The sequence below is a fragment of the Oryctolagus cuniculus genome, chromosome 16 (assembly GCF_964237555.1).
Source record: "Oryctolagus cuniculus chromosome 16, mOryCun1.1, whole genome shotgun sequence".
In the NCBI taxonomy this organism is placed as follows: Eukaryota; Metazoa; Chordata; class Mammalia; order Lagomorpha; family Leporidae; genus Oryctolagus; species Oryctolagus cuniculus.
Window position 1 is genome coordinate 33,520,293 of NC_091447.1, and position 22,224 is coordinate 33,542,516.

At 45.5% G+C, this 22,224-nt stretch overlaps 1 protein-coding gene across 5 annotated transcripts in view; it reads left to right on the forward strand.

Moving 5' to 3' along the window:
* The window catches only part of BLVRA (biliverdin reductase A), an 84,544-nt gene that overhangs the window by 22,376 nt on the left and 39,944 nt on the right, over nucleotides 1-22,224 (forward strand). For 3 of the 5 annotated variants that reach the window (XR_011383172.1, XR_011383174.1, XM_070059777.1), the window contains exon 2: nucleotides 918-1,039. Coding sequence is in view for 3 of the 5 variants with exons in the window: in XM_070059777.1 (XP_069915878.1) it covers nucleotides 918-1,039 (122 nt within the window). In the remaining 2 variants the exon portion in view is untranslated. Of the gene's footprint in view, nucleotides 1-917; nucleotides 1,040-5,907; nucleotides 6,028-7,445; nucleotides 7,544-19,553; nucleotides 19,662-20,325; nucleotides 20,498-22,224 lie in introns of all 5 variants that reach the window. The other 2 variants (XM_051852923.2, XM_008261676.4) reach the window with 1 other exon arrangement.

Sequence of the window (22,224 nt, forward strand, 5' to 3'; positions counted from 1 at the left end):
AAGGATTTGGTAAAGAATATTCTGTGAACACAATGGTTTAAATAAGAAATCAATAATAGAAAGTCATTTAGAGAATCTCTGAACATTTGGAAGAAATCCTGGGCCAAGAGTAGAGCAGTGGGCACAGGAACAGGGGAGGAATCAGTGGGTATCAAAGGGGAAGGTAAGGGGCAGTTGGAGGGGGCATTCATGTTTCCACATTCAGAGACATCCAAGAAAAACTGGGTTTGAGGGGTGCGCAGAGATAATTTTCATCAGTTTGGATTATCCTGAGTTGCTGCATAAGTTGAAAAAGTTGACTTGATTTTTCATTGTCAAAGCCACTCACACTCAGCCTCCAGCAGCGTACATGGGTGATTTGTAAGGTCCCACAGTAGCGTGAGGCTGAAGTTGATGGAATTCAGAAAGCCATAATGCGCAGTTAGACCATGGGAGTCCTGGTCTGGATAAGGAGGCGGAGCGTGGTTTGCCTGTTTGGCCTTGCCTGCAAGCATCTCACCAAGCGGTCATGACCGCTCAGTGACACCCAGCTGGGTCAGATTTGCCTCGTCATCTGCAGGAAGAATTCAGAGAGGACAGAGGTACCTGCTTGGGCTGGTTGTGGCTTTAGGGAGAAACCCCTCACCACTGAAGAGATGGCAGTGGAAGTGGAGAGTCAAATGGGGGATCCTGTTCAGCCGGGGCTTGGAGGGCTCTCAGCGCAGTCAGGGCACCTGCAGAAACATGTTGGGTGGCGCTGATTCGTCTCCGAGCTCTCGTTTGCAGAAGTGTCTTATCCCACACTTGGTGCTGTAACTTCTTGTGTGTTCTGCGTTGGTGTCTTCTGCTTATCAGGACTCTGGCTGGTCCTTGTTTTGCTCTTCTCTGCTAGATGCCTGGATTGTTTTTAAGCCTCACCTTGGTCCCTTGTGTTTCAGCCCGAGAGGAAGTTCGGCGTGGTGGTGGTTGGTGTTGGCAGAGCCGGCTCTGTGCGCATGCGGAACTTACAGAATCCAGACTCTTCCTCAGCCTGCCTGAACCTGATTGGCTTCGTGTCCAGGTGGCTTGACTCGCCCTGTGCCTTGTAATTCAGGGAAAGCCCAGTGAGACAGATTAGACCACAGGACTAAGTGGAGACTTTTCAGACCCAGCCAACTGCTCCTTAGAGACTGCTAAGCATCAGCCCCACAGAAGTTCAAGTACGGATCACCCTGGGAACTGATGAGTGCCTGGCTTCCTGCTGAGATACATAGCCACATGGGGACTGCAAAGACAGGTGGGGAGGGGCCTGCATTGTGGTGCAGTGGGTTTAGCCACTGACTGTGGGTAGTGCTAGTTCGAGTTCTGGCTACTCTGCTTCTGATCCAGCTTCCTCCTAACATATACCCAGGGAGGCAGCTGTTAATGTCCCAGAAACTTGGGAGACCCAGATGGAGTGCCTGGCCCAGCTCTGGCTGTTGAGGCAATTTGGGGAGTAAACTAGCAGAAGGAAGTTATCTCTTTCTTTCTCTGTCTCTCCCTCTCTGCCATTCTGCCTTTCAAATAAATACATACAATAAATTTTAAAATAATCATATATCATTAAAACTATAGTAGTATATCATTTTTTTTAAAGATTTATTTGAAAGTCAGAGTTACACAGAGAGAAGGAGAGGCAGAGAGAGACAGAGAGAGGTCTTCCATCTGCTGGTTCATTCCCCAATTGGCTGCAATGGCCAGAGCTGTGCCCATCTGAAGCCGGGAGCCAAGAGCTTCTTCCAGGTCTCCACACAGGTACAGTGGCCCAAGTCCTTGGGCCATCTTCTACTGCTTTCCCAGGCCATAACAGAGAGCTGAATCAGAAGTGGAGCATCCAGAACTCAAACTGGTGCTTATATGGGATGCTGGCACTGCAGTCAGTGGCTTAACTCGCTACGCCACAGCACCGACCCCCATTCTTTTTTTTGTTTTGTTTTGCTTTTAAAGATTTTTAAATTTATTTCAGAGGTACAGTTACAGACAGAGAGAGGGAGAGACAGAGAGAAAGGTCTTCCATCCACTGCTTCACTCCCTATATGGCTGCAAAGGCCAGAGCTGGGCAGATGTGAAGCTAGGAACCAGGAGCTTCTTCCAGGTCTCCCATGTGAGTGCAAGGTCCCAAGCATTTGGGCCATTTTTTACTGGTTTTTCCAGGCTGTAGTAGAGAGCTGGACTGGGAGAGGAACAGCTGGGACACAAACTGGTGCTAATATGGGATGTCGTTGCTGCAGGCAGAGGCTTAGCCTACCATGCCACAGCACTGGCCCCAATATATCATGCTTAAACATTGGTTTGAATATGTTCTCTTTGTATTAGTATCACATTAACATAAGAATTGATGAGAATTATTTTGTAGTGATTATGCATTTGCTATGACTCAGAAACCAGTGTATTAATAAATTCCTTAAAATAAGTAAGTAGATAAATAAACAAGTCTTTAAAGGAGAAATGGAGAGAATGAGCACAGGGTCTGTCAGTTACAGCAAGCACATGATGGATGTGGCCTGAAAGAAGGCGTCAGGTATGTGCCAGTTAATGGTCATGTCAGCTGTCACAACAGTCATGCTTGTGGTGACCTTGGGATTTGCATGCTATGCACTCCAGATGCCATTGCCAGTCCTGGTTTACAAGTCCTGGAAGTATGACACAAAAGAGCCAAGTCATTTGCCTGAGGTCACACAACTGGAAGGTCTCACGAACTAGATCTGAACCTGGATCTGCCTGATTCCAAGCCCATCTTTTAAACACTGTGTTCTTTTCCCATTTAGTAATTTTGAGCCCCGCTTTTGTTTAAGGAGTTATTTGTCTCCTATAACTCAGTCAAAAGCAAATGGGTCACCTTCTTCCTTTCAGTAACCTCAAATAGTCCCTCCACTTCTACACAAACATACAATAAGTCACTTCCTAAAGTAGTCTTGTGTAACATCGTTTATTAATATTAATTGCTAACTTGATTCAAGGCACTCGACTGGGCATGGAGACATGGAATTGAGCAATCTGGGCCTGTCTCTATTTTCTTGTACTTTGGAAACATCAGATAAACATTTACTCACAGCACAAGTAATTGTGATGGTCTATGTGGGTCTTTTTTCATATTTCAGTTCATGGCACCATTTTCTTCCAGTCTGCCTGTCTCAAAACCCGGTCTCTCTTTTAAGGATTTAATTTAAGGGGCTTTGGAGGACTACAGAGACCAAGAAGTGCTGGGATCTGCTTTTGGCCAATGTTCTCCTGTGAGATTGCAAAGGAGATACACACAAATGGGAGATCAAACATTTTTTTAATATTAATTAATTTATTTATTTGAAAGGCAGAGTTACAGGGAGGCAGAAGCAGAGAGAGAGAGAGAGAGAGAGAGAGAGAGAGAAAGCCTTCTATCTGCTGGTTCACTCCCCAAAATTGCTGTAATACCAGGAGCCAGAAGCTTCTTCCAGGTCTCCCACACTCCCACATGGTGCAGGGGCCAAAAGGACTTGGGCCATCTTCTACTGCTTTCCCAGGCCATAGCAGAGAGCTGGATCAGAAGGGAGCAGCCAGGACTCAAACCAGCACTCATATGGGATGCTGGCACTGCAGACAGTAGCTTTACCCAGTACGCCACAGCACTGATCCCCAAAGTTATTATTAACCTGCACTGAAACCCCTATTTTATCCCTATCTGGAGCTGGGATCAGGCACAGCTCTTGAGCTCAAGGCTGAAATGGGACCTCTCCTTTTCCCTGAAGTGAGTCCTGTGCCAATTGGCTGCCAAGATTGACACTGTGGGGACTCCTGAACTCCCAGGTTTTAGGGGAAGGTGGCCAGCTCACAACCTGTGCTTCATGGAAGCCCTGCCATTGTCAGACTGCTTTCGTCCCCCATGATCTACCTGCTAAATTCTAGCACCTCTTCAGGAAGTGTTTTCTGAACACCTCTGCTAGACGTGTTCCTGGCCCTCGTTGAGTCTCCCACCCGTATGTCCCAGCACATTTCCCAGGTTTGTCTTACGTTGTTGATAGGTGTGTGTGTGTGTGTGTGTTCATCTTTTCCCCATCTACCAGACTATGAGCTGATTGGAAGGTGAGAATTTTAATTCATTCTCCATGATTTCTCCTGCAGTTCCTAGCATTTACTCATTACTCAGCAGACGAACAGTAAATACTGGTCAAGTCAAGCAGTGTAGGTTGGACAATCTCATAAGCAGAAACCTAGCACAATATCCTTTGGGAGCCCAACTTCCCTGTGCTCCCTTTGCCCGCTGCAGCTCCCGTTGGCTGAGAGCCTCCTGCTGGTTTCCCATTTTCTTCCATGACAGTGGCTCCCACAAACTGCTCTCCTGCCAGGGCAGCATACAGTCAGGGCTTCCGGTTTTCTAAAGTGGGAGCTCCACCATGCTCTGTAGGACTCAGAAGGCTCTGGGTTCCTGTCGCCCCTCTGCTCCTGGTTAGCTGTGACAGCCACTGCCACTGCCTCTCTGGACTTCAGTTGCTCAGTTTTTTTTTTTTTTGTTTTGTTTTGTTTTGTTTTTGACAGGCAGAATTAGACAGTGAGAGAGAGAGAGAGTGTGGGGAGCAACTCGGACTAGACTAAGTTACTGGAATTAAGACTTATTCTATGCATCTGCTCTCCCACAGTATGGCGCTGGGAGAGGAGTATAAACAGCTTTTACACAGCTGCCTCCAGTTCGACCTGTAGGAGCTGTAGGAGCTGATCCTGCTCCTGATTGGAGGAGAGCAGCGTGCTCGGCGTGTGGGTAGCAGAGTTGGGATTGGTGGAAGGGGACTATAAAGGAGGAGAGAGACAACATGCACCAGGAACAACTAAGGGAAACACCTGAGGAACATCTGAGCAGCCCCCGAGAGAGCCGGCCGGTGGTGTGCCGCTCCCCCGCGGAAGTGGGGAAAGTGGCAGGGGGCACCGCCCTTCCACCGAGGTGGAAGGGACGGTAGCCAACCCGGGAAGAACCAGCAGCAAACCCGGGGAGGGCCGAGCAGATAAAAGAACAGCGCAGGGTCCTGTGTCGTTCCTCCACGAAGAGGGGGAGTGACATAATGGTGCCGTGACTTGGATATGAAGCCTAGGAGACATAATGGTGCCGTGACTCAGATAGGAAACCTAGTCAGGGTTTAGTGTTGTTCCTCCATGAAGAGGGGGAGCGACAAGAGGTAAAGGTCTTCCTTCCATTGGTTCACCCTCCAAATGGCTGTTACGGCCAGCGATGCGCCCATCCGAAGCCAGGATCCAGGTGCCTTCTCCCAGTCTCCCATGTGGGTGCAGGGCCCAAGCACTTGGGCCATCCTCCACTGCCTTCCCAGGCCACAGCAGAGAGCTGGACTGGAAGAGGAGCAATCAGGACAGAACCCAGCACCCCAACCGGGACTAGAACCCAGGGTGCCTGTGCTGCAGGCAGAGGATTAGACTAGTGAGCCACATAGCTGGCCCAGTCATAAAGGAGGCAGTGACACCTGCCCTCCACTTGACCATTATTAGGCCATAAAGTATAGGAAGGAGTTTATAGTCACAAGGCAGTTTGTACCTCAAAGGCATTTATGTGTTGGATTTGGATTAGATTCGGTAGTCATAAGAAGTATTTGTAACTATAAACCAACAGAGTTCATTTCTCACGAGATGAAAGGATATCATCACACTTTTAATTTTATGGAGAAATTACAAGACTTGTCTAGGACATATATGCTGTTGTGGTGGGGCTGGCACTTGATGCTAAGTCCTTTGACTCCAGCCCTGGGGCTATTCTTCTCACTGTTCATGGAAAATACTCTGAGAGTGGGATGGAGGACATTAATTTGTTCATTTCCAAAAGCTGCTCACGGATCGTTGTGGGGAGGGTGGGGAGGAGGAGGATTCTCATTTATCTAACTTCATGTGACTTTCAGTCAGCCCCTGAGTTCATTTCTCCGTGTTCTGAAACAGACGCGAGCTCGGGAGCATCGCGGGGGTCCAGCAGATCTCCTTGGAGGATGCTCTCTCCAGCCCCGAGGTGGAGGCCGCGTTTATCTGCAGCGAAAGCTCCAGCCACGAGGACTACATCAGGTGGGGCTTCGGGGCAGAGAATCCTTGCCTTGCATCGTAGGGCAGGACCATGACCAGGGCTGGGCAAGCTGAAGCCCTGCACAGGGGTCCTCACAGCCAGTGGGGAAACTGTGATTGTTCTGTGACCTTGGAAGCTGCAGGAATGCTTTCACAACTGCTTATTGTCGTTTATAAATGTATAAGGGCGTAAAAACCAGCAAAGCCAGTACTTAGTACACTGTAGTTCGAAACATTAAGAATGTTTTACTTCTTTGTTAGAAACTCATTGAGATTGGTTTGCACAGTGCTTGCCTTTATTGTCTAATAATACAGCTCAGGCTCTGCAGCCACACCCTTGGTGAATTGTTATCATCCTTTTTAAGCTGGGTTCTGCTTCCAGCATCTCACACTTTGCACTCTCAATGTCATGAAATACCTGAGAGTTCCTTTAACAGGTAGTATTTTTGCCATGAGATAACTGAATAAAGACCTAGTAAGATCATCCGAGAGAGGAAATGACTTTGTGGAATGGAAGTGACATGCTGCCCTCCCTCACCTAGAAAGCCTAGAACCCTGTAACATTTAGTGAGTCCAGGCCTCATCAGGGGAGCCGCAGGTGGGAGCTGCTAGCTGATAGGGAGGTGCCAGCTGCTTCTTCAATCGCAGCTTCCCACCATGCTGCCACCACGCTGCTGCCCAGGGGGAAGCTCTCCCCTGTGTCAGTCTCCATCTAGACGAGGAGAGCTGTTTCTCTGGGTCACCTTAACCTGAGTGGCACCAGAGTACATTTCTTGTAAGAAGCGACCCTGCATAGAAGTGTCTGTGCCCTGCTATCTAGGGAATGCAAACCAAAGTCCTGAGCACAGTGTTCCAAGGTGCCTCACTGTGAGGCCTCCAGCAACTTCTGTGTCGTTGTTTCCCTGCATTTCCTAACCCTGCTCCCCTGTCCCCTGCGGACGAAGCCCCACAAAACGCCCAAGTTCCTGCCTGTGCTGCTCGGAGGGAAATGCACCTGGAAGTCAGCCCCTCAGACTTCAGGGCCAGGTCAGATGCCATCGGGGAAGCTCAGACTGCTTCAGGCGGAGGAGCGAGGGGGCATGGGGTTTGTGAGCTTTATTCGCAGTTGTCATGGTAACAGGCAACTTACTTGTTAATGCATGTTTCTTAATAGTACTTAATTTTTAAAAAAGAATAGGTGAAGAATTAACACAGAAGTAGCAAGTGCTTCCGTCCCCGCTAGCAGGAGAATATGTGCATAACAGTGTGGTGCAGTGTACACTAAGGTCGTCCATCTCCTCTGGGGCTGACTCCACCCCCTTCATGAGAGTCACACCCAGAGACTCCAGGAGTGCGTTTAGAATCTACTCTCTGCCGTGCAGAGCGTCTCAGTGACGCTGATTTGAAGTGTTCCTTCCCTGTTTTCCTGTCTTTTGCCGCAGGCAGTTCCTCAAGGCTGGCAAGCATGTCCTCGTGGAATACCCCATGACGCTGTCCCTGGCAGCTGCGCAGGAACTGTGGGAGCTGGCCGAGCAGAAAGGTGACGTCTGCGCTGTCTGTCGGGGACCCAGGCCTCTTACCTGGAGTTTCTGTTTCACTGTAGGCACACACAGGAATGTGTGGGGAGAGCAGAGGGGTGGGTGCGAATCTGAGCACTTTTGGCTGAGGCTTATCAGCTTCTTTTAAATTAATGAAAAAATATGAAGTATAGCTCCCACTTGCAGTGTCATGCCTTTATTTTGATATTATGCACATGACACACTGCTAAATGGAAAAATTAGAGTAACTGTCTTACGTGGCTATTTTGTAATTTCTGTTGTTTCTCTAAAGAAACAATTACTTAGTTTTTTAAGATTTATTTTATTTATTTGAAAGAGTTACAGAGAGAGGTAGAGACAGAGACAGAGACAGAGACAGAGAGAGAGAGGTCTTCCATCTGCTAGTTCACTCCCCAAATGACTGCAACAGCCGGAGTTGATCCCATTGAAGCCAGGAGCCAGGAGCCTCTTCTGGGTCTCCCATGGGGTGCAGGGGCCCAAGGACTTGGGCCATCCTCTGCTGCTCTCCCAAGCACATTAGCAGGTGGCTGGATTGGAAGTGGAACAGCTGGGACTCGAACTGGCGCCAGCACTGTGGGCCGGGGTTTTAACCTGCTGTGCCATAGTGCCCAGCCCACATTACTTAATAACTGTTTAGTGTATGCCAGGAACTTGGAAACTGTGCTAAGCACATATTAATGAAGCACTTCTTCCTCTCTTAGAAACCCTTGGTGGTAGGTATCATAGTCCACTTTTGTTGCTGTAATGAGAGAGATGTACTTAGCTCGCAGTTTTGGAAGCTGGAACCCAAGCGAAGCGGCTTTATCTGTTTGGCTTTTGTTGAGGGTCTCGTGCTGCTCCTCATGTGGCGGAGCAGGGAAAAGGGAAGCTTTTGAATAGCCTGATTTCTGCTTGTCTATTTTAAGTGGGCCTTTCAGAGAGGCCAAGCAGACTGGCTACTATGTTCCCTAAGCCCTGGTCACCTAAGCCATTTGGGCACTAGAGGGTACCCTAAGTTCAGGTTAGTTGTCAGTCTCACCAAGGCCCCAAGGCCAGCAGGGATCCCTGGGCTTGGACTGACTTGCAGGAAACCCATTTGTGGACCTGAGCCCTTTGGGAAAGCTGGACTCAGATCCAATCCTCGAGGTCAGACCCAGTGTCCCATCCATGCATGCATCCCAGAAGTTCCTTGTGTGGTCAGAATGATTGCCTGGCTACAACAGGAAGGGTCAACCCCTTCAGGATGTCCAATGGGATGGAGGGTAGTAAGCGTGTTTGATTACCCCAGACAGGTGCACATTTCCCTGTGAGTCCCTGCCTAGGTGGAACAGTTCATCAAATGCAGCAAGAAGGGGTGGTGCTGAGACTGTATGCCCTCAAGATCTGCTGTAGGTTAGAAGCTGGTAACCTGTCTCATTGATTCAGATGGATGTGCACCTGTCAGTTCCATAGCTATGGTATGAGTGGCTGCAGTTGGTACTGCACCCCTTCAAGGTTTGCTGTGCGACAGAGGCTGCAGAGCCCTCTCTCGGCTCCATGGTTGCATGTTTCTCAGCATGGCCCTGCATGAGGTATTTCACTGATCGCAACAAGAGATGGTGGAGCCAAGACTGGGCCACCGCAGGTTCTGCTGTGGGGTGGAGGCTGGTGAATCAGTGACGTGGGCTCAGGTATATGAGTAACTCCTGGGCTGTGAGATATGAGTGAATTTTCCCCTAGTCCTTGTGTGACAGTCACAAGCTGGGACCACAGCTGAGAGCGGGGCTGGGGCTGAGTCGCAGGGTAGCTTTCTGATCTGTTGGCAGTACTGACGTTGGCAGACAGCTGAGCCTTTCTGTCCAGGGACTACTATTGCTTGGTTCTTCTTGGATTTTTTTTTTTTTTAGTGGTGTAATTGTACTTTTTAAAAATTTATTTTATTTCCTCCACCTGCAGCGCCGGCACACCGGGTTCTAGTCCCAGTTGGAGCGCCGGATTCTGTCCCGGTTGCCCCTCTTCCAGTCCAGCTCTCTGCTGTGGCCCGGGAGTGCAGTGGAGGATGGCCCAAGTGCTTGGGCCCTGCACCCGCATGGGAAACAGGAGAAGCACCTGGCTCCTGGCTTCAGATCAGCGTGGTGTGCCGGGTGCAGCGCGCCAGCCACGGCGGTCATTGGAGGGTGAACCAACGGTAAAGGAAGACCTTTCTCTTTGTCTCTCTCTCTCTCTCACTGTCCACTCTGCCAGACAAAAAATATTTATTTTATTTGATTTATTGTATTGATTTGAAATTTGATTTTTTTTTATTGATTTGAAAGGAAGAGAGACAGGGAGAAGGGAGAGAGAGAAAAGGAATGAGATCTTCCATCTGCTGGTTCACTCCCCAAATGGCTTGTGACAGCCAGGACTGGGCCAAGCCAAAGTGAGAAGCCAGAAACTCCATCCAGTCTCCCACAGGGGTGGCAGGGACCCTAGGACTTAGGCCTTCCTCTGTTGTCTTCCAAGGCACTTGAGCAAGGACCTGAATCGGAAGTAGAGCAGACAGCTTCCAACCAGTGCTATGATATGGGATGTCAGTGTTAGAAGTGGTCACTTAACCCACTGTGCCACAATGCCAACAACAGTTTGTACTTCTGATTCTTTTTTTTTTTTTAACTTTTATTTAATGAATATACGTTTCCAAAGTACGAATAATGGATTACTATGGCTTCCCCCCCATACCGTCCCTCCCACCCACAACCCTCCCCTTTCCCACTCCCTCTCCCCTTCCATTCACATCAAGATTCATTTTCGATTATCTTAATATACAGAAGATCAGCTTAGTATACATTAAGTAAGGATTTCAACAGTTTGCTCCCACACAGAAACATAAAGTGAAAAATAATAGATGATTTTTTTTTTAATGATGATGAAATCAGATCAGACCTATTGTCATGTTTAATCCCAGTGAGAGTCAAGTTGGGAGTTGATAGTTTCTTTTCTTTACTTTTTTTTTTTTTTTTTTTTTTTTTTTTTACAGAGGATCAGTTTAGTATGCATTAAGTAAAGATTTCAACAGTTTGCACCCCCATAGAAACACAAAGTGAAATATATTATTTGAGTACTCGTTATAGCATTAAATCTCAATGCACAGCACATTAAGGACAGAGATCCTACATGAGGAGTAAGTGCACAGTGACTCCTGTTGTTGACTTTACCAATTGACACTCCTGTCTATGGCATCAGTAATCTCCCTATGCTCCAGTCATGAGTTTCCAAGGCTATGGAAGCCCTCTGAGTTCTCCGACTCTTATCTTGTTTAGACAAGGTCATAGTCAAAGTGGAGGTTCTCTCCTCCCTTCAGAGAAAGGTACCTCCTTCTTTGAAGACCTGTTCTTTCCACTGAGATCTCACTCACAGAGATCTTTTGCCAGAGTGTCTTGGCTTTCCATGCCTGAAATACTCTCATGGGCTTTTCAGCCAGATCCGAATGCTTTTAGGGCTGATTCTGAGGCCAGAGTGCTATTTAGGACATCTGCCATTCTATGAGTCTGCTGAGTATCTCACTTCCCATGTTGGATCACTCTCCCCTTTATTTATTCTATCGGTTAGTGTTAGCAGGTACTAGACTTGCTTATGTGCTCCCTTTGACTCTTAGTCCTTTCATTATGATCAATTGTGAACTGAAATTGATCACTTGGACTAGTGAGATGGCATTGGTACATGCCACCTTGATGGGATTAAATTGGAGTCCCCTGGTATGTTTCTAACTCTACCATTTGGGGCAAGTCAGCTTGAGCATGTCCCAAATTATATATCTCTTCCCTCTCTTATTCCTACTCTCATGTTTAACAGGGATCACATTTCAGTTAAATTTCAACACTTAAGAATAACTGTGTATTAATTACAGAATTAAACCAGTCATATTAAGTAGAACAGGCAAAAAAAACTACTAAGAGGGATAATGTATTAAGTTGTTCATTAACAGTCAGGGCTATGCTGATCAAGTCACCGTTTCCCATAGTGTCCATTCCACTTCAACAGGTTTCCTTTTTGGTGTTCAGTCAGTTGTCACCGATCAGGGAGAACATATGGTATTTGTCCCTTTGGGACTGGCTTATTTCACTCAGCATGATGTGTTCCAGATTCCTCCATTTTGTTGCAAATGACTGGATTTCGTTGTTTCTTACTGCAGTATAGTATTCTAAAGAGTACATATCCCATAATTTCTTTATCCAGTCTACCGTTGATGGGCATTTAGGTTGGTTCCAGGTCTTAGCTATTGTGAATTGAGCTGCAATAAACATTAGGCTGCAGACCGCTTTTTTGTTTGCCAATTTAAATTCCTTTGGGTAAATTCCAAGGAGTGGGATGGCTGGGTCGAACGGTAGGGTTATCTTTAGGTTTCTGAGGAATCTCCAGACTGACTTCCATAGTGGCTTGACCAGTTTGCATTTCCACCAACAGTGGGTTAGTGTCCCTTTTTCCCCACATCCTCGCCAGCATCTGTTGTTGGTAGATTTCTGAATGTGAGCCATTCTGACCGGGGTGAGGTGGAACCTCATTGTGGTTTTGATTTGCATTTCTCTGATTGCTAATGACCTTGAACATTTTTTCATGTGCCTGTTGGCCATTTGGATTTCCTCTTTTGAAAAATGTCTATTGAGGTCCTTGGCCCATCTCTTAATTGGGTTGTTGGTTTTGTTTTTGTGGAGTTTCTTGATCTCTTTGTAGATTCTGGTTATTAACCCTTTATCTGTTGCATAGTTTGCAAATATTTTTTCCCATTCTGACGGTTGTCTCTTCACTCTCCTGACTGTTTCTTTTGCAGTACAGAAACGTCTCAATTTGATGCAATCCCAATAGTTAATTTTGGCTTTGACTGCCTGTGCCTCCCGGGTCTTTTCCAGAAACTCTTTGCCTGTGCCAATATCTTGAAGGGTTTCTCCAATGTTCTCTAGTAACTTGATGGTGTCAGGTCGTAGATTTAGGTCTTTAATCCATGTTGAGTGGATTTTTGTGTAAGGTGTAAGGTAGGGGTCTTGCTTCATGATTCTGCACGTGGAAATCCAGTTTTCCCAGCACCATTTATTGAATAGACTGTCCTTGCTCAGGGAATTAGTTTTAGATCCTTGATCAAATATAAGTTGGCTGTAGATGTTTGGGTTGATTTCTGGTATTTCAATTCTGTTCCATTGGTCTATCCATCTGTTTCTGTACCAGTACCATGCTGTTTTGATTACAACTGCCCTGTAGTATGTCCTGAAATCTGGTATTTTGATGCCTCTGGCTTTGTTTTTGTTGTACAAGATTGCTTTAGCTATTCGAGGTCTCTTGTGCCTCCATATAAATTTCAGCACCAATTTTTCCAGATCTGAGAAGAAGGTCTTCGGTATCTTGATTGGTATTGCATTGAATCTATAAATTGCTTTTGGGAGAATGGACATTTTGATGATATTGATTCTTCCAATCCATGAGCATGGAAGATTTTTCCATTTCTTGGTATCCTCTTCTATTTCTTTCTTTAAGGTTTTGTAATTTTCATCGTAGAGATCTTTAACGTCCTTGGTTAAGTTTATTCCAAGGTATTTGATTGTTTTTGTAGCTATTGTGAATGGGATTGATCTTAGAAGTTCTTCCTCAGCCATGGCATTGTCTGTGTATACAAAGGCTGTTGATTTTTGTGCATTGATTTTATACCCTGCTACTTTGCCAAACTCTTCTATGAGTTCCAATAGTCTCTTGGTAGAGTTCTTTGGTTCCCCTAAATAAAGAATCATGTCATCTGCAAAGAGGGATAGTTTGAGTTGTTCCTTCCCAATTTGTATCCCTTTAATTTCTTTTTCTTGCCTAATAGCTCTGGCTAGAACCTCCAGAACTATATTGAATAGCAGTGGTGAGAGTGGACATCCCTGTCTGGTCCCAGATCTCAGTGGAAATGCTTCCAACTTTTCCCCATTCAATAGGATGTTGGCTGTGGGTTTTTCATAGATTGCTTTGATTGTATTGAGGAATGTTCCTTCCAAACCCAGTTTGCTTAGAGTTTTCATCATGAACGGGTGTTGTATTTTATCAAATGCTTTCTCGGCATCTATTGAGAGAATCATATGGTTTTTCTTCTGCAGTCTGTTAATGTGGTGTATCACATTGATTGTCTTGCGCACATTAAACCATCCCTGCATACCAGGGATAAATCCCACTTGGTCTGGGTGGATGATCTTTCTGATGTGTTGTTGCATTCTATTGGCCAGAATTTTATTGAGGATTTTTGCATCTATGTTCATCAGGGATATTGGTCTGTAATTCTCTTTCAGTGCTGCATCTTTTTCCGGCTTAGGAATTAAGGTGATGCTGGCTTCATAGAAAGAATTTGGGAGGATTCCCTCTTCTTCAATTGTTCTGAATAGTTTGAGAAGAATTGGAGTTAGTTCTTCTTTAAATGTCTGGTAGAATTCAGCAGTGAATCCATCTGGTCCTGGGCTTTTCTTTGTTGGGAGGGCCTTTATTACTGTTTCAATTTCTGTCTCAGTTATGGGTCTGTTTAGGTTTTCGATGTCTTCCTGGTTCAATTTAGGTAGGTTGCATGTGTCCAGGAATCTATCCATTTCTGATAGGTTTCCCTGTTTGCTGGCATACAAGTCCTTGTAGTAATTTCTGATGATTCTTTTTATTTCTGTGGTGTCTGTTGTTACATTTCCTTTTTCATCTCTGATTTTATTGATTTGGGTCTTTTCTCTTCTTTTTTTAGTTAGTTGGGCCAATGGGGTGTCAATTTTGTTTATTTTTTCAAAAAACCAGCTCCTCGTTTGGCTGATTTTTTGTAATGTTTTTCTTGATTCAATCCTGTTGATTTCTTCTCTGATTTTAATTATTTCTCTTCTCCTACTAGATTTGGGTCTGGTTTGCTGTAGGTTTTCTAGATCCTTGAGGTGAATAGAAAGCTCATCTATTTGGTGCCTTTCCAATTTCTTGATGTAGGCACCTATTGATATAAACTTTCCTCTTAACACTGCTTTTGCTGCATCCCATAAGTTTTGGTATGTTGTGCTGTTATCCTCATTTACTTCCAGAAAGTTTTTGATTTCTCTTTTGATTTCTTTTGATTTTGATTTCTTCAGGAGCATGTTGTTCAATCTCCATGTGTTTGCGTATGCTCTAGGGATTCCTGAGTTGTTCATTTCCAACTTCATTCCTTTATGGTCTGAGAAGCTGCATGGTATGATTCTAATTCTTTTGAATTTGCTGAGACTTGCTTTATGGCCTAGTATGTGGTCAATCCTAGAGAAGGTTCCATGTACTGCTGAGAAGAATGTATAATCTTTAGCTGTAGGATTGAAAGTTCTGTATATATCTGTTAGATCCATTTGGGCTATAGTGTCGTTTAAATCTACTGTATCCTTGTTGATCTTCTGTCCTATTGATCTGTCTATTTCTGAGAGTGGAGTATTGAAGTCCCCCAGTACTATTGTATTGGGGTCTAAGTCTCCCTTTAGGTCCGTTAACAAATCTTTTAGATAAACCGGTGCCCTGTAGTTAGGTGCATATACATTGATAATTGTTATATCTTCCTGTTGAATTGATCCCTTAATCATGATATAGTGTCCCTCTTTGTCTCTCTTAACGGTTTTTGTGGTAAAGTTTATGGTGTCTGAAATTAAGATGGCTACGCCTGCTCTTTTTTCATTTCTGTTGGCATGGTATATCTTTTTCCAGCCTTTCACTTTCAGTCTGTATGGATCTTTGTTGGAAAGATGTGTTTCTTGTAAGCAGCAAATAGATGGGTTTTGTTCCTTAACCCAATCAGCCAAACAGTGTCTTTTAACTGGACAGTTCAGGCCATTCACGTTCAATGTGACTAATGATAAGTGGTAACTTTGCCCTGCCATTTGCCAAAGATAAGTTCTAATATATGCTTTGAATTCCCTGTGATCTTTTGCTGTGAGCTTTCCTTCCTTGGTTTCCTTCCTTTACCTTCTTTCATATTGATGACCGTGTTTCTTTGTTTCTGTGTGTAACACATCTTTAAGCATCTTTTGCAGGGCTGGACGAGTGGCAACAAATTCTTTCAATTTCTGTTTGCTATGAAAAGTCTTTATTTCACCTTCATTCACAAATGATAGCTTTGCAGGATATAATATTCTGGGCTGGCAGTTGTTCTCTCTTAGTACCTGGGCTATATCTCGCCATTCCCTCCTAGCTTGTAGAGTTTCTGATGAGAAGTCAGCTGTGAGTCTGATTGGAGATCCTCTGAGAGTAATCTGACGTTTCTCTCTAGCACATTTTAGGATCTTTTCTTTATGTTTCACTGTGGAGAGTTTAATTACAACGTGTCGTGGTGAGGATCTCTTTTGGTCGTGTTTATTAGGGGTTCTGTGAGCTTCCTGTACTAGGATTTCTCTGTCCTTCTCCAAACCTGGGAAATTTTCTGCTAATATCTCACTAAAAAGGCCTTCTAATCCTTTCTCCCTCTCCATGCCTTCAGGAACTCCTAGAACCCGAATGTTGGGTTTTTTAATAGTATCCTGAAGATTACCAACAATATGTTTTAGATTTCTAATTTCCTCGTCTTTTCTTTGGTCTGACTGTATCCTTTCCTGTTCTCTGTCTTCTAAGTCCGATATTCTCTCTTCTGCTTCTCCCATTCTGTTTGTAAGGCTCTCTATTGTGTTTTTCATTTGATCTATTGAATTCTTCACTTCAGTCACTATCCCAGTTTCCTGTTGTACTAGTTGTTTCGTTTCATTTTGATTCCTCCTTAATATTTCATTTTCACGAGAGAGATTTTCTATCTTGTCCATTAAGGATTTCTGTAGTTCAAGAATTTGTTTTTGAGAACTTCTTAATGTTCTTATCAATTTTTTGAGATCTGCTTCTTGCATTTCTTCTATGTCATCATCCTCATAATCTTGAATTGGGGTGTCTTTTTCATTTGAGGGCTTCATGGTGACTTCCTTGTTTTTATTACCTTGGTTTTTGCGTTTGTTATTTGTCATATTGGAGATATTTGGTTTCTTCACTGTGGTGCTTTTTCTTGTTATACTATGACTCTAGATTAAGTGGACTATCTGTTTTTGATGGAGCCTTAGGGCTTGAGATGGGTGTGGCCTGAGAGCTCTGTTTGGTGTGCCAAAGGTGACACTCCCAGGTTAGGCGTGGTAAACCTCTCTCTCTCTCTCTCTTTCTTTTTTTTTTGATTCAAAAGGGAAGTTATTCTGCACAGCTGAACGAAGTTGGAGGTAGTTAGCAGGCAAATGATATACCCACAGGAGCCAGAGATCGGAAGCTCTTTCCCAAGGACCACACAGGGAATCTGTTCGGCCCTCGGAGTGGGCTCAAATTCTCCTTCAGTCTCCCACTGGGTTGCCAAAGTTACGGAATTGTAGCGTCTCTGGAGAGTGCTCACGTGAATTCCGTGAGTTCTCTCCCCCACCGTCTCTTTTTTCACAGTCTCAGTTCAGTAGCACCACAAATTTACTAGGTCCTAATCTCCTGTTAATTCGCCCCACCCAGAGTCAGGTTTTACTGCTAGGCTCAGGGCTGGTGCAGACCTGAGGTCGCTCTGCTTATGACGTATGTCCAAGATGGCGCCTGCTCTTTGTCTTGCTCGCCCTTGAGAGGTGAGCGGAGAGAGAGAAACCCGTGTCCGTACCAGTCACCTTTTTTTTTTCCCTCTCTCTCTCTTCCAGTTAGCTTGGTGAAATCCCCCCCGCCCCGGGGGTCGTTCCCTCTAGTCTCCTCTCTCCGCTTGCCTGCCGGTGTCTCGGGTTATTGAGGTTCGGCTCACCTCGCGTTCCAGCGCTGGTGTGTTGAGTCTGCCGCTGGTGTCCCTAACTGTGGGCTCCCACGCTCTCCACGGAGGTCTGCTCCCCTTCCAGCGCCGATGTGTGGACTCGGAGCCCTGGACGTCCCAAGTCTCCCCGCTGTTGCACTCCCCTTCGAGCACTTGCGCGCAGACCCTGCAGCTTGCGCAGCTCAGTCCCGCGGCTCGGCTTCCGCGGCTCAGTCCCGCGGCTCGGTCCTGCGGCTCGGCTTTCGCGCGCGGTGGGCGACCTTGTTCTCCCAGTAGGTCCTCCGATTCACGCCCACTGGATCCAGAAGAGTTTTGTCTGCAATATTTTCCTGGTTCTTTTTTCTGAGGCTACTGTAACTCCCCTTTTATTAAACTAAATTTTCCCGGACTATCGGTGCGCGCCCTCACTATTCCGCCATCTTGGCTCCGCCTCCGGATTTTTTTTTTTTTGGTAGATGGTTTTGGTTGCAGGCTATAGGCCAGAGGCACTGTAAACCAGCTCTTTGGAAAATGGGGCTGGGCTGTTTCTTTGGAACTTAGCAGCATGACTGGTGAGTCTGGCCTCTCCAAACCTTTCTGGGTCTTGTGCTCCACCAGGGTTCTGTGACATACTCAAATCTCAAGGCTTATAAAGAGAGGTTTTTGTCCATGTATTGGTATAGAATTCTTTTTGTTGTGTGGGGACATGAGAGGGTTGCTTCCTGATTCTACCATCTTGCTATCACTCTCACAATTGCTTTTAGTTAATTAAAAATGATTTATTTATTTGAAAGGCAGAGTTAGAGAGAGAGAGAGAGAGGGAGAAATAGAGAGAGATTTTCCATCCACTGGCTCACTCCCCAAATGGCCGCAATGGCTGGGGCTGGGTCAGGCTGAGGAGCCAGGAGATTCTTCCAGGTCTCCCACGTGGATGCAGGGGTCCAAGCACTTGGGCCATCCTCCACTGCTTTCCCAGGCATATTATCAGGGAACTGGATTGGAAGTGGAGCAGCTGGGACTCCAACCATCACCCACATGAGATGCTGGCATTGCAGGCTATGGCTGTACCTGCTATGCTACAACACCAGACCCCATCATTTTTAATGAGACAAAAATGTAAAATAGAACACCAAGAACAATGTTATACTGGAGATTGGATATTGGTCCATTAAACAAGTAAATTTAGTTGGAACTATATATATTTACACATATATAAATAGGTCACTTAAAACACTTAACAATGAAGGTTGCCTTTGTTTTTTAGGAACATATTCATTCCCCACTCGGGCAGCTTTTTGGTGATAGTTATGACATATGTGAGGTGCTGAGCTTAGCACCATGAATATAAAAGGTGGCCTTGTCCTGAGGAGCTTATATTGCTGAATGTTCACATAGAAGTGTGTTCACTGAAAAGGTTATTACAGTGTTTACATGTAGCTAGGGAAATAATAATCATTTTCACACTGATATGCCTAAATATTATATCATCTTTGGTGGCAAAAGTTACAGATGATTTGGGAGCAAGGACATCAGGAGGGCAGAATAAGAAGCCCAGGGCTCCTCTCCTCACAGAGATCCTGATTTGGCGTATAGACCAGGTTGACCCTGTGAATACTTCAGAAACCACTGAAGAGCTTACAACACCCCGGAAAAGCACACAGCCAAGAGGAGCCCCATTGATGTGGATAAAAAATCTGTTGTGTTAACCCGAGATAGCCTGTCCACCTCCCAAGCACAGTGTGCAGTGGCTGGGAGGAAACTCTGAACTCCCGGCTTCTTCATCAGGATGGAAATGCAAAGGTAGACCATGCATCCCGAATTCCGGGTTGTCAGGGATCTGAAGGTCTGGCCGGTGTCTCACCTGACTTAGACTGCTGAATTGATCTTCAGTGTGCTTTGGGTTCCAGGGTGTGGATGTCTAAAGACAAGGATGAGCGCAATGGCTTGTTTCAGCCCAAGAAAGTGCAGTGTTGCAGAAGAGGTGAGCAGGCGTTAGAGACTACAGGTGTGTGAGATAGAGCACAAATCTGTTTAAAACATGAAATTACACTCACAAGCCCAGAGAAGACCTATCTCTAGAAACAGTTTGGCAGGCATCCAAGTTTCTAATCCTTGTTATTGGCCACAGTTTGCATTCTACAAATTCAGTTCAAGACAGAGAGATGGCTGTGTTTTCAAATATCCAAATCACCAAGCATAAAAAGAAATAGGCCCAGACTCTGGGAGATACAACCCAACCTTACAGCATTGATGGTGACTGCCGTTTTGATTCTGTTTTGTTATGGCAGGAAAAGTCTTGCATGAGGAGCATATCGAACTCTTGATGGAGGAATTTGCATTCCTGAAAAATGAAGTGGTGGGGAAAGAGCTGCTGAGGGGGTCACTTCTCTTCACAGGTCAGTTTTGGGCGGGATCAAAGGTCATAGGTGAGGTCAGAAGGCCAGCTGCGTTCTTTCCTAGCTGTCTAGGATGTCAGCTTGGATTCGTTTCTGCCAATCATTCTCTGACTGAGCTGACCTAATTTTCCCATGCTTCTGTGAATAACAAAATGTATTTTTTTCAAGTGAGTTTTAATTGCTTGGTGGGCCTTGAGTCCAAAATGTGTTAGAAATCCCAAGCATATTCATGGTTCTGCCCCAGTGTAGTAGGCAGAATTTTCCATCCTGAAATCTCGACCAGTTGGGGATTATTTTTCTACAGGAAGTTGTACATGTTTATGTCAACATATATACACATGTGTACATGCATGTATTAGAAACCTGAAACCTGTTTCTTTTTCCCTTTGGTTGGATTGACTGCTATTTCTGGTAGCATGTCTTACTTTGCAAAGCTAAATTTAATTTTAAAAAAAGGAAAAAGGGAGGTACCTCTATGAAAGACTTTCAAGCTGGCCATCTAAGTTTCTGTGAGTGTCAGTCATCACCTTGCACTCCCAGTGCATAAGGCAAGGTGTCTGTCCTGATCACTCGGCCATGTCTTTTCACTCCCACTTCGTCACTGGCTCCTCTGGCATCTGGCAGTGCCTCCCTCCCAGTACCCACGCCTTTGTGATTCCCACAGCTGGCCCTCTGGAAGAAGAGCGGTTTGGCTTTCCTGCATTCAGCGGCATCTCTCGCCTGACCTGGCTGGTGTCCCTCTTTGGGGAGCTTTCTCTTGTGTCTGCCACGTTGGAGGAGCGGAGGGAAGACCAGTACATGAAGATGACTGTGCACCTGGAGACTGAGAGTAAATGGTAAGTGGCAAGAAACCTGAGGACAAGGGAGCTTAGGAGTCTTTCCCGAGTGCACTGGAGTGACTCCAGGGGGAGCTGAGCTGGTCTGATGCCTGGAGCCAGGAGCTTCTTCTGCGTCTCCCACATGAGTGCAGTGGCCCAAGCACTTGGGCCAGCTTCTACTGCTTTCCCAGAGAGCTGGATCAGAAGAGGAGCGGCCAGGACAAGACCCAGTGCCCATATGGGATGCTGGCGCTACCCATGGAGGCCTGACCTACGATGCCATAGCGCTGGCCACTGAATTAATTTTTTTACATGGAGTTAGACCACCTTTTTGCTAGAGTTTATGATAATAATTCATTGTTAAAAATTTGAAACACAACCAGATTTATTGACAGATTGATTAGTTAATTTACTAATCTAACTGCTATTTTTAAGATTCTATGTCTGATCCACGTGTGATTTTCGATTTTGGGGTGAGCGTTAGGAACATGAGTCATTTCAATGACCTTCCAGACTAGAGATCTTGCTGGGCAGCAGTTCTTTAAAGCAGGTTGGCCCCTGCCTGGTTTGTGGGCTGCATGATGTAGCACACTCCAGTGGCAGGAGTGTCCCAGGAGGCCATCTCCTCCTGGGAATGCAGCTCCAGCTTCTGACTGTGCCACAGGAGAAAGCTTTGGGGCTTATAGGTTTCTTGTCTCCTTCTTCCAAAGCTTATCTCAGTGCAATCCTGCTCCAGCTCAAAGCAGACATCTTCCCAGAGCTTGTCACTGCACATTAGGAGCCACCACCCATTGTCTGATGGCACAGTTGTTATTCCTACCTTCCAACAACATAGTGAATTGGAGCAGAACCACAGGAGTGTGGGTGTGGGTGCGGGTGCGGGTGTGGGTAGGGGTAGGCAGCCACTTACATATAGAGAAATATCTGAAAATACTGTGTTAAAGATACTGTGATTTTAGTAGAACTTATGGATTTTTTTTTTTTTTTTTTTTTTTTTTTTTGCTTGAGAAGTCCTTAAATCAATGGTGTGGAATTTTTAGAATATATTTTAAAGAGCAGGTCAGAATACTGAGTGAAGCTATTTATTTTAAGATCTGTGAAGAGGAGATTTCTCTGTTTTCTATAAATTTATATCACAGCTTTTACCTGCTACCATAGAGAAATGATTCATCCAGAGAAGGGAGAGATTGCGGAGTCTATTCAATTTGAATTTTAGATTTTTATGGTGCTGACATGAGCCAGCAGGGAAAGTCTGGAGTGGAAATGGAAGTAGTTTGTTAACCAACAGAGGGTATTTTCTAGCGTGTGATTGGGCTCATGGACTTCTTTGAGGACCTAATGAAAAAACTAAGAAATATTCCTGATAAAAATGTGTGCATTGCGTGTGAACAACAGTTGTATGCAGTCTGAGGTGGCTCGTGAGCTGCCCGTTGTCCACATCTGGAGCCCCTAGAGGAACCCATAAGACTCAGAGTAAAATCTGAATCACACACGAGTGTTTACAGCAGTCATTGAGTGATCTTCCCTGCCTGATAGCAAATGTAAACACAGGACTGTCTGGCAGGAAAATTGGAAACACCATCAGCCCTGGCCTTGGGGAAGCTGGTACAGACTAGAGACGGGGATAACATCTCAACCACTGCGTTGAGCTGCCGCTCTGGGCAGATGTTTGCAAACTGAAGCCCTGTTACCAGGAGGCTGGGTGCCTGCAAACCACCACCCCCGCCCCCCGCGCCCCCACCTAA